Source organism: Podospora pseudopauciseta, chromosome 6 (assembly GCF_035222475.1).
Source record: "Podospora pseudopauciseta strain CBS 411.78 chromosome 6, whole genome shotgun sequence".
Lineage (NCBI taxonomy): Eukaryota > Fungi > Ascomycota > Sordariomycetes > Sordariales > Podosporaceae > Podospora > Podospora pseudopauciseta.
In genome coordinates, this window is record NC_085895.1 from 4,118,652 (window position 1) to 4,134,285 (window position 15,634).

Sequence of the window (15,634 nt, forward strand, 5' to 3'; positions counted from 1 at the left end):
TGAAATTGAGGCACGCAGAGATCGTACGCGGCGCAGGTTCCACAGAGGCGAGCTTGCGCGGGTTTCACTGGGTATATGTCTGGAACGCTCAGCGCTGAAACAAGCTGCCGGGCGAACTTGTTGTCGACGGGATACTCGGTTCTGTCAAGCTTTAGATGATGTTAGACATCAGGATGACAAGAATATCAGGGTGATACCAGCTGAAAGAGGATGTTTACCTACCTTTGACTTTTTTTTCTCTGGTTAACTTATCGCCGCAGGGATTTCAATCTCAGAAGTCACTTACGGCCTAAGATGGTTAGCCTTCAGCATTCCGCAGATGGGGAAGATTCCTTACGTTCTGCTTATCAAGTGTCAGTGCCGGAATCATCTCTACCACATCTAAGGATCGTAGAATGCACTTACACGCTACAAGGCTACCTGTCAGCCATGCGAGTCTACAATGTATTAACCGCTCAGGGAATAGCATTAACACTTACGTACTAAAACACAACTGTCAGAATCTCTGTCTTTTAACTCATTTCAGCGGAATTTACTGGTTCTTACCTCCTATATCCGCGCCGCGGGCATTCGGTTAGCTATGCCCTTCAAAGTATTGTCCTGTCCTAGGTGGGTTTATGGGGAGTCATACATCCTGAGATTTCTTAGCATAAACCAAAGCGTCGTTAGACCGGTAATCATACTCGTCTTGTTTTTGCTTCAACAACTGTAATCACAGGTACCATCAAGCTTGGCTGATCCTCGAATCCGACATCAGGAATTATACCACCGCCATTCTCTCCAAGGGGCCTCAAAGGGGGCCTAGGTCGGAGGGGCCGGTTTCCTCCTACCGCTGAGTTTGGCGAAAGGTAGGAAGACTCTGGTGCTCTGTCGACCTTCAAGTCTTTGATGTGCTCGCGGCTGGCGCCCGTGAACCAGTATGACTCGTCGGTTTTGCCTCGAGCCACGATATCATCTAGACGCTCCATGAGTTCTTGAGAGTATGCGCGAGAGCCGTCGGTGGACCTTGGGGGGGCTAAACTGCTGACGGGTGTGGCTGGAGGGTCCAATTCCACGACGAGAAGTTTGGTCTTGACGATGGTGAGAAGCTCCTTCAGTGCAGTCTCTGCCTTGCATTCTGGATCGTAATACAGAGCTCTGATTGTCGCCTGGACATGGGGATGCACGAATGCCTCGTCTTTATCTTTGTCGACCTTGAACCAGTGGCTTCTATGCCTTCCCTCGTCGATGATCTGGCTGTTGAACCTTTCCAGATGATCGGTGCCATACAGCAGCCAGATCATCATCTCCAATATCACGCATCCGAAAGACCACATGTCGTATCGTCGGGAACGGCCAAGCTCGGACTTCAAGGCCACCTCGGGAGGTTCGTAGCGGGTTGTCGTGTATTGAGTTGATGTGTTGTGTCGCAGTTGGGTAGCAATGTTGTGATGTTTTGCAAGTCCCATGTCGGAAATCTTGAGAATAGGAAAGCCGAACTGGCCGTCTCGAGGTGGTAGGCCGACCACACACAGGATGTTTTCGGGCTTCAAGTCTCCATGCCGGTATGAGCCTCCTCCGTAGCGGTAATTGTGCAGCTTGTCGAGCGCATCCGCCATTCCTTGGATCTGCATGATGACGGCTCGGACAAGCTCTCTTGTCACGACTGGACGCTTGTGTTCAGGCATTTCCCAAAACTTTCTCAGGCTTCCCTCCTCTGCCCAGCGAAACAGCAGATATCGGTCACTGCCACGCTTGATGGCGGCGATAAACTCGATGATATTCTGATGTTTGAGGTTGCGCATTTCAATGTGAGCCTTGACTTCGCGTACCCATTCATCTCGAAGTTGATCCAGTTCATTTTCATCCGTGGTGTCGCGATAAACCGGCCTGATGACCTTGATGGCAACATCGGCTCGTTTGCCATCATACTATGTGAGCGTGAAGATCAGCACCTAATACATGCGAGAGACCTGTTTTGAGGAAAAGCAAACAAACCTTCATGATGGGATTCAGATGGTGCTCTTCGTGGATCTTGACCTGGAAAACTTCGCCGAAAGCACCTGATTCGCCCGCTCTTGACTTTTCAGTAATGGGAAGAATACAGTCCGGATCAAGATCCAGCTCGGGGTTGCTCTCTGAGATGATTGGTACGAGAACCGTCCATTGGTTTCGACGAAAACTGCGCCTGGACACCTCAGTCCATGGTTCCAGAAATTCACCAGCTTCGTCAACGAATGCGCTGTCAGGAAGAGGTAGGGAGTTGTCGTTCACAGATTTTGTCTCGAATTGTATCATGGCTGTTGCTAGCTCCTGGTCTTTGTCGGTAAGTCCGGCCAGCAGTGACGTGATAAAAAGTTTGGGGGCACTTTTCATCACAAAGTTGACAACCTCTTCTTCCAACTCCGGGTCATCGGACAGGTGCAGTTCCCGACGAACAGCAGCTGGGGTGAGAAGAGTCTCGATGCAAGTATTGGGTAGGAATTCTCGAATGTGTTCATCGAAAACACTCTTCTGTAAGTTGCCCAGAATGTCTGAGCCAAGAGAGGACTTTTTACTCTTCTTGGCCAGAAAAGATGCCTTTCGGTCTTCTTTAGAGATGAACTTTGGTTCCTCTTGGAGCGGCATCTTGCATGATGAGACTGTTTGAGATGGAAATGATCTTGTGCGGTAAATGACAATGTGTCAGCTCAATGGAAGATGAAAAAAATAATAACGAGGGTAGGTACTCTAAGACACTTTTACGACCTTGACTGGCGTCAGTTAGGGGGCACTGAACTTGTACTAGCTTCCCGCAGCCTGGTCCATCCTCATGCCATTTCTTGGCTTCGACCCCCTCATCAGGCACACCACCCTGACTGGACTGGATGATGCGCCACCATTGATAAGATACCCCAATATTTCCAGGGCGACACGGGCTTGTCATCACAATGGCACTGCGCATGCGGCACGTATCACTATCCTTCGCAAAACAGGGCGTGAACATGACAGCCTCGTCCTACATCATTGCCACTTGGGTGCCCGTCATGACCGTTGCCCGAGTTTAGATCCCTTTGCACTGTGCGATTTCGTCCAGAGAAAGCTGCCTGGGGGTGCGGATGTTGTAGGAGCTTCTGATCATCTACCAAGGTGTCAGCTCTGGCATACCTTTTATCTTCTTTTTTTGGATGGATTTAAGAGCCTGCCCACCGATATCTCATAGCGACCAAGTCCAAACTGGGAGCGTAACAGGCCTATCAGCTTGAGAGGGTCTATGGCCCTCGCTGGAAGGTTTTGTGTGGATTCGAGCTGAAGTTTGTCCTCCATCATTTCCGTGAACAGTTCCAATCTTGTGAGTGGTGGAAGTAGGTAACAGCGAACTCGAATGCAGGCCGTTCTATGGGTGGTTCAAGTTGTCGGCATCTTGAAGAGATCCAGGCCGTCCTCATCCACGATCGACTGGAAGAAATGGGCAGACAAGTCTTATATCGTTGCAAACAACATTTGTGCCTCACTTTCGGTGGACGTGCCATTCGCCAGATTTGGGCCTAGGTCGTCGTCGCCCATGACCTGGCAACATGAATACTGTCAGACCTAGTGATGTTGTTCACCGAACTTGTTCAAGCGTCGCGCACGGCACACCCACCAACCACAACTCACACGGTGTGGCCTGTCTGCCCGGGCAAAGAGGGAGTGAGGCGCATTTCCATAGGCGCCCTACCTGCTTGCATGAGGCCCCCAATGCCATCTGGGCGCGCGTACCACATGCTGTGTAAGGAGGGCGAGGCATAGCAAGTACGTACATTTCCCATCCCACCCGACTGGAGTTTCAGCCCCGGCTGTCTGGTGTCGAGTTTTCACCCCAGTTCAACCCATTCAACGCACATGATTGGTCTCTGCTGCACACCAATGAGCGACTCAAAATGCCTAGCAAATTTCAGGGGAATGGTTTTCACGAGGCTCTGTCGTGGGTTGGTCCTTACCTACCTTAGACAACAATGGAATTGAGCGTCAAAATGGACAGGAAATGTCTTGATATTCCCTCGATATCAAGTGCATTCCAACAATTACCGTGACAGGCGACTACGACTGCCCACCATGAAACCTCAGACACCGGTATTCAACATGAAGGTCGACAACTCGAACATGGAATCTGAAGCTGCATCACCCTCTGCCAAGACTCTTTCTCCAAGCATTCATCAAGCCTCTAGTCTCGCTTCCTCGGGGTACCACACCAGACAGTCGCCGCATACGTCTGCAAACGATGGCTCCAGAGACCAGAGCGATCTTGCAACAGAATACTCTGACACCGAGTCCAGCTCAGGCAGCAGTCTCGTATCATCAGAAGAAGAACACCTCCAGGATAGATCTAGGCGTCCTGTTGAACTTGGAGTTGGACTCGATACACTAGTCACCAGTGAGCTGGATCGGAAGGGTATCATCGACGAGTCAGACTCTGAGTTGTGGAAGGTGGAAGAGCGGACACCTTCAAGCGGCCGGAAATCACCCAGAGTCAACTACACAGCTCGTGCACCATTCCGGGGGGACGGTGGCGTACCAATAGTAGATCTACACCACAAACCGGCCCATGAAGTCGAACCGAGCGAGATCACAGATCTTGGTAACGGCCAATACATGCGCGATCCAGATAGGAAATCTCGGTTTCTCCAGCGGCGAAAAAGTCGCAACCATACCAAAGACAGGAAGTCGCTCCAAACACAACTTTTTCAGTCTCTCCACCCGCTTGATGACGAAGAGAAAGAGAAAGGGTTCATACCTATTGATCTGTTACCTCTGCTCATCACCGAAGAATCTGTCTACAAGGAACTATCAGGTCCCCTCCGAGAGACCCATGATGAGAAAACCATCCGGAGATACGCGCGCAAGATTTGTGCCGAGACAACCGAGAATTCTATAGAGGGCGACAAGCCCAAAACAAAGACCATAACGTTTCGTAAAATCTTTGCGATCCTGGTCCTTGTCGAGAAGTCTTCTTCTATCACCAAGTTCCTCAAAGAAAACATCAACGACTCGGATTTGCCCTTGGTCAGAGTCAGCAACCCAACGAGACCTGGCGAATACGATTTACGTTGTTCGAGGGAGCGGGACAAACAGCTCAAGTGTTTCCGAGGGAGCTGGTCGCCTCTACAGATTCGGAATTTCGCATCGTGGCAATTCGTCACTCTGGCCCCTTTTTTCGCCAAAAGCGAGCTGTACAAGGAAGTCGAGCACTATGTTCTACAAGACGGGATCATCATGCCTTTTCTGACGGACCCGAACAAGCAAGCCATATCCAACGATCCCTTTGTCGATAGTCAGCAGGAAGAGCTGTTGGGTGGTGGAGGTCGGGTGTTCAGGGCCATCCTTCACCCTGATCATCATAGCTTTCACAAGAGTTTCAAGGTCGGTACATAATCCCGGATCAAATGTACGCAGATAAGAGTGGGTTACAGCGGGTCCTAATAAAACACTGCAGTGTCCTCGAGAACCATCATGCATCTGCACCTTCGCCATCAAACGTCTCCATTCCCAAAATAAAGATCACTTCAAAAGAGAAGTTGACATGCTGAAGAAGTTCAGCAACTTTGCACACCCACATCTCATATCCCTACTAGCCACCTATGAACAGCGAAACAGTTTCTTCCTGATCTTCCCCTGCGCCAAATCCGACCTACTTTCTTACTGGGAAAAGTTCGAGGCCAGCCCAAAAATGGACCACGGCACTGTGAAATGGGTGGCACATCAGTGCAAAGGAATTGCAAGCGGTGTGTTGAAGATTCACGAGTATTCAAGCACCAACTCAAAGCTGGGCAACACCCTGAAGCCAGGTCCACGGGAACCATTTGGCCATCATGGGGACATCAAGCCACAGAATGTGCTGGTCTTTTTAGACAATGCTCAAGATGGCCCAACTCAGAATCATTGTTCCACATGGAAGAGTCGAGGTACCCTCAAGCTCACAGACTTTGGCCTGGCTTCCACATCTTCTCATCGCACCATATCCCGAAAGCCACTCTCTCATGTCGGAATGACCTACAACTATCGAGCACCCGAGTGCGATCTTCCTTCCAACCAAGATCCAAAAGGCCGCCAGTACGATATGTGGACGCTTGGATGTTTGTACCTAGAGTTTGTCACTTGGCTCATGGGAGGGAAAAAGCTCCTCGACGAATTCACACAGCTTAGAGCAGGGCCCTTTAGCGCTGAAAGTCTGAAGCACAGAACAAAACTGGACATCTTGTACGGTGGTGGTCTCATTCCACCTGAGATCACCAGCGATGCCTTCTTCATGATCGAGGAGGACCACAGCATGGAAGGGCAGAAAAGAGGGGGTCTCAAGGGAATAGTCAAGCCGGCTGTCACCGAGGTATGTCTTGTCCCCTTTACCATATTCCCACATTAACACATTGACACATTGACACATTGACACATTGACACATTGACACATTGACACATTGACACATTTTCCCATCTCCTCTCACATTCCCCATTCAAAGACCAGTTCCCAATACCATTTCTAGTTCATCAAGAGACTACACGCCAACCCAGCATGCACCGGGTTTTTGCATGATTTCTTGGATATGATACAAGATGGACTACTGGTCGTCAAGCAGTGCGACCCAGGGAAGCTGGACAGGTACGAGATTCAGCAGGTCTACGGCAAGCTCAGCAAGATGGAGCAGGAGTGTGAGAAGTGGGAGTACAGCTGCGGACCAGCGTCGAGGTGATGGGGGGGCAAATCAGCAAGTGCAAAGGATCAATGGGTAATAACATTTATCTGATAATAATCATTCTTTCCAACTCATAATCTACCCAAGATCTCGTCGAAAATCCCAAGAAACGCCTCTATCCACTATCCATCCAGTCACTCCGTACCCCGTCTACACTCTGATATGCCCACCGTCAATAATGGCCTTGAGATTAGGCAGAACACCAATGCGATCAGAAGAGGGAGTGCGGCTGGCGGTGCCAGAGGTGGTCAGAATAGTCCTGACTCTCGCAGGGCTCAGCTTGCGACCAAGTCTCGCCTGGGCAATACCCTGAACGGCGGCGGCAGCACCAACAATAATCGGACTAGCCCCGGATGTGCCGCTGAAGCCGGTGGTGTACAGGTTGTTGGCAGTGCCATCGGCGTTGGTAAAAGTGGTATCGATGTTCTCGCCCCAGCCGTAGACATCAACACGGCTGCCGTGGTTGGAGTAGCCCAGCCGGAAATGGGGAACCGACGCGCTGGACGCTCCGACCATGATAGCACCGGACTCGCGGTATTCGCTGGGGAATGCGCGGTTGAAGATGCGCTTGTTGGACAGGTTGCGGTAGACATCCAAGTCATTCCCGCCGTTGCACGCCGCTTCGACAACGATGATTCCCCTGCCGGTACAGACGAGGATGGCCTCGTGATTCGCGTCAGCCACCGACACGGGCCAGTAGTATTGGCCGCCCACGGGGTCGAACTCTTGAGCTTCAAGCAGGAGGATATCACCGCTGGCCATGTTGTTGCAGGCGTCCAAGATGGTCGCAGCCGTATTGTACGAGCCATCGGGACGAGACTGAGAGATCACTCGGCCCTTGGCGGCGGGGACGATGCCGACACCACCGATTTGGTTGTCTGCCATGAGCATCTGGCCCAGGACGGCAGTGCCGTGGTCGGGATAGTCCCTGTTGCGGCCAGAAATGAGGGTGATGTTGGCAGCACGAAGGTCTTCGTGGTTGAGGTTCCTATTCAGAGAGTCAGTCAAGTGGTCTATCACAGAGGGGCTGAAGCAACATACCATCCCTGCTCCATGTCAACGATACCAACTCTGGCACCGTCACCACCAGTGATTGTCCAAGCGTAGCGGGCATTGATACCCTGAGGGGCAGCGTTCAAATACCCCTGATTTCCGCTGCGAGGGTCATCATTAGGATTAACAGCAGGAGGTGGACCTTGCTGCAAAGCGTGGACACTGGCAACAGTGTCAAGCTTGTTCAGTCGGTGAATAAGTTCCAGCGTCAGCTTGGAGAGTGCAGGGGGCGCCTCCTTGCCGGATTTGGAGCTGGCGGTGGAGATAGCGCTCAGTCCAAGATCGTCAATGTCGATCTGAAACCACTCCTCGAAGCTTGGGATCTGGACACCATCCACGTCGAGACGCTTCCGAAGAGCCGCGCTGGGACGATGCTCCTGAGGAACAAGGGGCGCGACGTTGGGTGTGAGCCGACGTCTGTGGCGGCCAGTGTTGAGGCCATCAATCAGACTCTCAACCCCTGAAACCAAGCTGGCGATGAACTCGGGATCCTCCAGCTGCTTCTTCAAGCCCTCTGGTGTGAGCTTCAGGGCAAGTCTGGGGGCGTTGGAGGCCAGAGAAGAAAGAGTGGATGTGACAGCTTCGACGGATTCTGCAAATTATCAGTGTTTGAGCATTATATAGGTCATTGACAACCTAGGGAGACTTACCCTTTGAACCCAGGTCAAGAGCGTAACCTGAGGCGAGTTGCGCCGTCGCCAACAGACCGGCCCCGAGCCACGCCTTCAACCTTGAGACAGACATTGTGACTCTGTGAGCTCGAGTGACCTTGAAGACTATGGGTGGTTGAGTCTGAACTTTTCTGAACTTTGAAGATTGAGAAGCCAGATGGGGAGATAGGTAATGCAGATCAGTTGTGGGAATCTTGATAACTTATATGCCCATCTACATCTTTCATAGACTAGGTACCCAAGTTAGTCGACCCATACCAAGCACTTTGTGTGGAACGACCAGGCGCGATTACTTCGCCTAGGTGGACATGATATTATGGCATCCTTCCAGGCTGCGTATAACATGCGATTGGTCGGGACATGGGTGCCAACCCCTGACGCTTTAACATGTCAACCAAATTTGACCACCTCGCCACAGTTCTTCTGGTACGTTGGTGTTCACCATGCATTGCCCACAACCAGGAAAACACAAAAGGTCCTCGTGGATCAGACGCGTCCAGGGCTCCTGAATTTGATCCAAGTCCGAAAACTCGGACAGACATGTTCCCGGGGCCGGGGGGGGGGCCACTCGGTCATCAGCCCTGCAACCGCGCCACAAACCAGCTCCTGCGGACCTTAAGTTCCAGCCCAGGCTCTTTGCCCTGGGCGGGCGGTCCCTAGTTCTTTCATCGGTGAGGACACGCACAAGCAAATAGTCCCACCCCACCAAGCCCAAACTGGGCTAATGCTGACCCTTGGCGAATGCTTATGCTCAGGGGTTGAGTCTAGGGGCGTTCGGCCCGAGCTTTCTAGATGGTGAGTCTATGAAGTTCTATACGAGCAAGAGATGCCTGATATGACTGACCCGGGTTATCGGTTCCTGGGTTTAGACATTGGCACGTGGGGGGCACACCTTCCTTCCCTGTGTTTTACGTATCATCGTCCCATGTTTGTAGCCATCTTGAGGACCAATAGGGGGCTTGTGCGTCGGTTGCGTAGTAATGAGCAAGGGCAAAAGCATCCCATGGCTTCCTTCTACCCACGGTGTATGGCTGACTGCTTACAAGCAACCCATGATGAGGGTGTTCAGAACAGGTCAGCTGGCAGCAATGAAGAAGGTTTACATCTTGCGCACATCACCTGAAGGAACACCATTAGCTGGGATATCAGTCTATGTTTAGCATTTGGTTTGATAATGACATTCGAGCAGGAAAAAGCTGCCTGTTTAGGACATTGCTAGGTGCCATGAAAAACCTGAAAGGCAAGACTTCAATCTGAATCCCCCCGTCCTGTACTGACTCATTGCTCCATCAAATCTGCAGTCCTTCCGTAATACGCATCACGTTCCTGATATCCTCGAAGGTGATACCTCTATCATATCTCTTGGCCATCATCCTTGCAGTCTTGGTGATGTTCTTGATCCTGCGGCCGTTTGTCTCGATCGACGCTAGCGTGTCAAACTCCTCATCCGTGACCGTGGAGGCGAATTCTCCCTCCTCCATACCCAGGAACGTCTTCCAGATGGCGAGACGTGATGACAGGTCCAGGGCAGGGTAGTTTATGGTGAGGTGGATGCGCGAGTAGATGGCCGGGTCCAGAACACGTTCTCTGTTGGTGGTGAGGAACAGCAGAGAAGGGTAGTACTCCAGCTCACGGAGGAAGCGAGCCACGAGCCGGTTTCGTTCCGGGGAGTCGTCACTCCTCTTCTCAAGATACATGTCACACTCATCGATTAGGAGCACGGCCTTCCACTTGGCGGCAAGCGAGAAGGTCTTGGTCAGCTCATCGTCATCGCGGCTGCTGACGGGTGAGCGTGACCGGGAATCGCGCCGACGCCTCTCGGGCATACGATCCCGTTCGTCTTTCAGGAGGTCCGACAACTCCATCTTGACCAGCGGCGCATGAATCTTTTCAGCAACTGAGGCACACAAGTTAGCTTCCAATCATTTACAAACACAAGCGCTCGAGGTGAACTGCGGTACATACCAGACTCTGCCGTCATTGTTTTGCCCACACCTGGATCACCGGCCAGCAACATGACAAGACCACCGCCCTTGCCGTTGATGACATCGTCAAAGGCCTCTCCGTCCTTGAGCTGATTCTCGACAAAGGACAGAATGAGATCTTTGTAACCGTCCGGGAGCACAAGGCTATCAAAGGGCTTGGTGTTCTTCTCGACGTCGATGATGCGATCCACCTCGAAGTCATCTGTTTGCCGTCGTCAGTAAGTTAGCTTGATAAGAAAGTCAACAAAAGCTTACCCCATTTTCTCTCCTTGAGGCAATAGCCATGCATGTAAGAAGACAAAAGCAACAGCTCGAGCTCATCGAGGACCTGCTTCTTGTTCTTGTCGCCATCTTCTGTCCCTGTCGCCATAGGATCGTCCTCGACAACTAGAGGTCGTGGAGGAGGTCTGGCGTACGGCTCGTCGTACGGTGCGTCGTGGTCGTGCACTGGAATTGGTTGCCGGTATCGAGGCCTCAGCGGGTTGTCCTCAAGAGGACGGTGACCACCGGGCGGGGCAGCATCAACCGGAGCTTGCGTAATCAGCTCAGTGTAAAGCTGCGGCTTGTTCACCTCGCTCAGGTGTCTGGTAAAGGTTCTTCTGGGGCAGTTCCGGGAATCCAACATGATGCGATTGGTGTGTTGTTTCCGCTCTGACTCGCTCATCTCATCTGCCTTCTCAGGGAGATATGCCTTGTAGGTGATGCCAGCGAGCTCGTGATGTCTCTTTCCCCTTTCGAGGCATCGGGCTTTGATTGCGGCCGCATCCTCGAGGTACTTTACCGGAACGACTCGCATGTCCGCAATCTTTCTTGTGCCCTTGAAGCTAGAGAGACTGATGTTGTCATTCGTGGCGCCAAAGCTAGACCCATTCCATGAAGTGCCTGTGCAGAAGAGGTGGTATCGTGGATGGCGTTGGTAGCGCTCGGGGTCATCGTGAGGGGCTTCCACCTCGGTGACGATGAAGAAGTCACCCAGGTTTGACTGCCTGGTGATACGCGGAGTCTCGTACACGAGCTCGCCTGGAGGGAAAATGGTCCACAGGTGCTTGAAAGTGATGATGCCGTGGCTGACGAGCTCGTCCTTGACTGCAAACGCCTCGGCCAGGTCGGCCCTGACAAGGGACCTCAGCTGGATCAGAATGGTCTTGACAACCTCACTCTCTTCCTTGTCGATGGCGGCGTTGAACCTGTCCCAGCGCCAGAAGAATGGGCGGAACGGTGCCTTGAAGATCAAGAACTTGACCTCTTTCACGAGGTTATCGTATCCCTCAAACACGTCGAATAGCACCTCCCGGACTTGTGGATGGCGGATCTCAATTGAGTGGAGTTCAATCCGCTTCTTGTTGCCGTTCATGGTGGCTAGAACACGGCGGCGGACAATGAGAGGATAGGTGCAGTCCTCGTTGTCTTGGTCGACTTCCACGTCAGGGGGCATCTCGTGGACCCAGTTCAGGCAACATTGGCACTTTTTGGGGCCTTCGTAGAGATCCTGAACCAGCCTTTGGCGATCCTCGGTGCCAGCGTGGAGGTCATCTTCGATGCGGATGGCATCAGCCAAACGCTCGATGATGGAGTACGACTCATCGTCGTCTTGGAGCGGCTTGTCACTCGGCATGGTTGTTGGATCTGTGGCTTTGTGTCGGTTTCAAAAGAAGAGAAAGGATGAGTGATGGGGAACTTGGATGTTGGATGAGATGGATCATCTTGATATACCCCGCGTTTGCTCAGAGTGTTGGCATCTGAGGCAGGCTGTGAGACCGTCCTGCCTGGCGTTGCCTGGCTGCGCATGCGGGGACATGCAATATGCACTCCATCGGAGAGCGAGTCGATGCGTCGATTGGTCTCGTTCAGGCGGCACTGCCCCCAACAGCCTGCTGCACAGCAGTGAATAAATGTCCAATAGCCGTCATCCTGGCTCGGACTTTGGCTTGAGGACAATTGGTTCAATGTCAAGTGCATCATCATGAGGACAGGAAACCACCGACGCAAAAGGGGACTGTTCTATCAACCCTAACCCCCCTGACCCCTGAACCCCTGACTGGCACAGCATTGTGCTAGATTTTTTGTTGTTTTGACAGTCCCCAAGCGCCTTGAGCTTTGGTGGAGGATTCTGCATGCATAAGTCTGATCTACAAGAGCTGTCACAGCTGGACTGGTGTTGGTTCCAAGACTCGGCTCCGCGTCGCCATTGATTGGTTACCATCGATCCAGTGATAGCAACCAAGGCGCTTCACAAAGACATAAAAAGCACTGAGTGGCTGCTTCGAGAGGGAAGAACATCAAACATATGCTCCGCCATTTCCAAGCTACATTATTTATTCCTGTCCTCAACATGCCCACACTGCTCTCTCGAGGCAGAGCTTCAGCGACCGCCGACGCGATAGGGGGGTCCGTCGAACTTGCAGCCGCAATCGGGATTCCCCTTGCCATCGTCTTCTTCATCGCAGTCATTCTCGCCATTTATTCATCAAAACCAAGCAACAAGGAAAAGGAGCCAGAGGTACGGGAAGTCAGCGGCGAGAGTTTATACGATCGATTAGCAAGGGAACGGACATGGCAAACTTCCGGAAGAGACGACAGCTCATATGATGGGTACAGGCAAGTTCAGATGGGGGGCGGGAGAAGTATGGAAGCAGAATCAGAAGTCCTGCTAACGGCACCGCAACCGAGACGGCCTAGGAGTAGTGATCGCGGAGGCGGTGATGATTATAGGGTATGAGATGCTGGGAATTTGCGGATTGTGGAGAGTAACATATTATGCGAAATAGAGCTACCTGACCTGACCTGAATCATGGAATAAATGGGTTGTAACTGCAAATTTCACGACTATTGAACACCACACCAAGCACAGTTCTTTTTCCCGTTACACAGGGGTGTCGCAACCTAAAGCGAGTATCGGACTCGTCGTGTTTAGCCTGGATCATCATTTTTGTCATATGCAGTAGACACCCCGACTGGCCAATCCAATACTTCAAAGCAAGTGTAAAGATCTTGGAAACGTAACCTTTGTGCGGAGAAATGCGGGTGAAAAGATCTGCACAATTTCTGTGAGACCGTCAACCGTGCACGGCATGTTGAGAGATCATATAATGACAGGAGTGTTCGATACCCAGAGCAAGCCGGGCCGTCATCTCCCTCAACACTCGATTACCAAGTGAGCATTGTTTCGCCATGTCGCTAATCAAGATTCTGGGAGTTCTTCTTACCTTTAATTTCTCGGTACAAGCCACCAGGCATTCCCATCCTCTTTTTGCTTGGGAGACAACACCTTTGGACCCCATTAATTTGGCGAGACTTGTCCAGGACACCAATACCTCGCAATATGAACACCTGTTTCCCTGCACAGGCCAAAAAACCCCAGCAACACCTAATCGGTTAAGCCCTGGCACCTGCAAAGTGTTTCCAGGAGACAATGACTGGCCCTCACCGGAAGCATGGGATGCCTTTGGTAAGGTCCTCGGTGGTGCTCTGATCAAGACGGTCCCAGCTGCGGCAGTCTGCTACGCCAATACAGGCCTCTACGATGCGCAGAGGTGCTCCCAGGTTCAAGCAAATTTTAGCAATCCCTATTTCCAGTATGCCTCTGACTCTCTATAAGCTGTAGTGAAAACACTAACAAGCTCCCCAGTGAGGATGACCCTACCTCTAACTTCTTCCCCAACTTCCAGGGTAGGACCTGTCTTCCAACTTCAGATCCTCGATCCTCAAACTGCACACACGGCGCATTCCCAGTATACGCAGTGAATGCTACCAATGTGCAGCAAATCCAACTAGCCATCAACTTTGCAAGGAACACAAATATCAGGCTGGTCATCAAGAACACGGGACATTGCTACCTGGGCAAGTCGACTGGGGCCGGGGCTCTGAGTATCTGGACCCATCACTTGAACGATATCCGGTATTTTGACGACCTGAAAGTTGATGGCTTTGAGCAAGGTGGCAAAGCACTCAAGATTGCCCCTGGAGCGACGGTGAGGCAAGTTTATGAGGCAGCGGATCGGAATGGTGTCAGTGTCCTGGGCGGCATCTGCGAGGTGAGCAGCGTTAACTACCCACAATACATATCTACCCACCAGGTGTCCAACTGCTAACACGTCAAAGAGCGTCGGTTATGCCGGAGGTTACGTAGCTGGAGGCGGTCACACACCCTTGTCAGGCCTCTACGGCATGGCAGCCGATCATGTTCTCGCTCTTCAGCTTGTCACCGCTGAAGGCCAGTTCACCACTGTCTCCCCAAAACATAATCCTGACCTCTACTGGGCTCTTCGTGGCGGCGGAGCTGGCACATTCGGTGTGGTCACCTCTGTGATCATCAGAGCTCAACCCAAACTCCCGGTCGTAACCTCCACCTTCTCCATCAGCACCTCTGATACTGTCTCCGCCGAGACATTCTGGAAGGGAATGCGCGGCTATTTTGAGCTTTTCATCCCCTTTACCGATGCGGGCACGTACTCCTGGTGGGTACTAGTCAATACCAACGGCAACTATGTCTTTAGCATGAGCCCCTTTTTTGCGCCAAACCACACCATCGAGTCGTTCAACAAGCTCGTCAAGCCATGGTTTGACCAGCTCACAGAACTGGGTATTCCATTCACACCAAACACAACCCAACACGATGCCTATCTCCCCGCCTGGGCCTCCACTTGGGGCGAGGATGTCATGTTGAACGCCGCCGGGGGGATGAACATTGCCGGCAACTGGCTACTCCCACGCCGGAATTGGGAAAACCGGACAAAATTCGAAGAAACTTTTGCGGTCATCAAGCGGCATAGTGAGAGTGGAAGGATACTGATGGGGTATCACCAGGCGCCGAGGAACAGAGCCAACGTTGACAACGCCGTGAACAATGCTTGGCGGGAGGCTGTCTGCTTCCTCATCCTGGCGGCAGTGATTGACGCGGAACCGTTAGCTTTCACCCCCGGTTTGATCGGTGCTGCGTCAAGGGAGTTTAGAGATGAAATCCTGGCGCCATTCAGAGCGGTTGCTCCGGAGAGTGATGGTGGTGGGGCATACTTGAACGAAGCTCATGTTGATGATCCAAACTGGCGGGAAGCGTTTTATGGAGGTCACTATGAGCGACTGTCAAGTATCAAGCAGAAGTGGGATCCTGGGCATGTCTTTTATGCCACGACCGCAGTGGGAAGCGAGAGGTGGGAGGTCCGGGATGGAGATCAAGGGATACAAACACAGAACGGGCGGCTATGTCGGACTTGAGTACCTCGAGGCAAATGCGTGA

The 15,634-nt window shown here is 52.0% G+C and overlaps 6 protein-coding genes across 6 annotated transcripts; 2 read left to right on the top strand and 4 right to left on the bottom strand.

The window, feature by feature from the left end:
* Positions 1-677: 677 nt before the first annotated feature.
* On the bottom strand, positions 678-2,607 carry QC763_610470 (uncharacterized protein; the record flags this gene model as incomplete). The annotated part of the gene is made up of 2 exons (XM_062914870.1): positions 678-1,910; positions 1,978-2,607. 2 exons carry the CDS (start codon positions 2,605-2,607, stop codon positions 678-680), a joined length of 1,863 nt encoding a protein of 620 aa, XP_062763639.1.
* Positions 2,608-3,022: 415 nt separating this feature from the next.
* Positions 3,023-3,521, bottom strand: QC763_610480 (uncharacterized protein; the record flags this gene model as incomplete). Its single annotated transcript, XM_062914871.1, has 2 exons — positions 3,169-3,521; positions 3,023-3,100 (listed from the first exon to the last, which is right to left on the bottom strand). Exons 1-2 carry the CDS (start codon positions 3,286-3,288, stop codon positions 3,023-3,025), a joined length of 198 nt encoding a protein of 65 aa, XP_062763640.1. The 5' UTR covers positions 3,289-3,521.
* Positions 3,522-3,808: 287 nt separating this feature from the next.
* On the top strand, positions 3,809-6,759 carry QC763_610490 (uncharacterized protein). The gene is made up of 3 exons (XM_062914872.1): positions 3,809-5,361; positions 5,435-6,325; positions 6,480-6,759. Exons 1-3 carry the CDS (start codon positions 4,057-4,059, stop codon positions 6,684-6,686), a joined length of 2,403 nt encoding a protein of 800 aa, XP_062763641.1. The 5' UTR covers positions 3,809-4,056; the 3' UTR covers positions 6,687-6,759.
* QC763_610500 (uncharacterized protein) lies at positions 5,832-8,486 on the bottom strand (the record flags this gene model as incomplete). Its single annotated transcript, XM_062914873.1, has 4 exons — positions 5,832-6,325; positions 6,423-7,677; positions 7,731-8,334; positions 8,393-8,486. The coding sequence occupies 3 exons, from the start codon at positions 8,484-8,486 to the stop codon at positions 6,840-6,842; spliced, it is 1,536 nt and encodes a 511-aa protein (XP_062763642.1). The 3' UTR covers positions 5,832-6,325; positions 6,423-6,839.
* Positions 8,487-9,702: 1,216 nt separating this feature from the next.
* QC763_610510 (uncharacterized protein) lies at positions 9,703-12,342 on the bottom strand (the record flags this gene model as incomplete). Its single annotated transcript, XM_062914874.1, has 3 exons — positions 10,654-12,342; positions 10,379-10,600; positions 9,703-10,310 (listed from the first exon to the last, which is right to left on the bottom strand). Exons 1-3 carry the CDS (start codon positions 12,011-12,013, stop codon positions 9,703-9,705), a joined length of 2,190 nt encoding a protein of 729 aa, XP_062763643.1. The 5' UTR covers positions 12,014-12,342.
* Positions 12,343-13,339: 997 nt separating this feature from the next.
* On the top strand, positions 13,340-15,612 carry QC763_610520 (uncharacterized protein; the record flags this gene model as incomplete). The annotated part of the gene is made up of 3 exons (XM_062914875.1): positions 13,340-13,973; positions 14,027-14,432; positions 14,500-15,612. The coding sequence occupies exons 1-3, from the start codon at positions 13,570-13,572 to the stop codon at positions 15,610-15,612; spliced, it is 1,923 nt and encodes a 640-aa protein (XP_062763644.1). The 5' UTR covers positions 13,340-13,569.
* Positions 15,613-15,634: the final 22 nt, after the last annotated feature.

Excerpts from the sequence above, each read along its gene's own strand:
- QC763_610490 (XM_062914872.1), top strand. The coding sequence starts at position 4,057 with ATGAAACCTCAGACACCGGTATTCAACATGAAGGTCGACAACTCGAAC. Across the intron at positions 5,362-5,434 it reads GCTTTCACAAGAGTTTCAAG|TGTCCTCGAGAACCATCATG; the intron begins GTCGGTACATAA and ends AAAACACTGCAG. Across the intron at positions 6,326-6,479 it reads TCAAGCCGGCTGTCACCGAG|TTCATCAAGAGACTACACGC; the intron begins GTATGTCTTGTC and ends TACCATTTCTAG.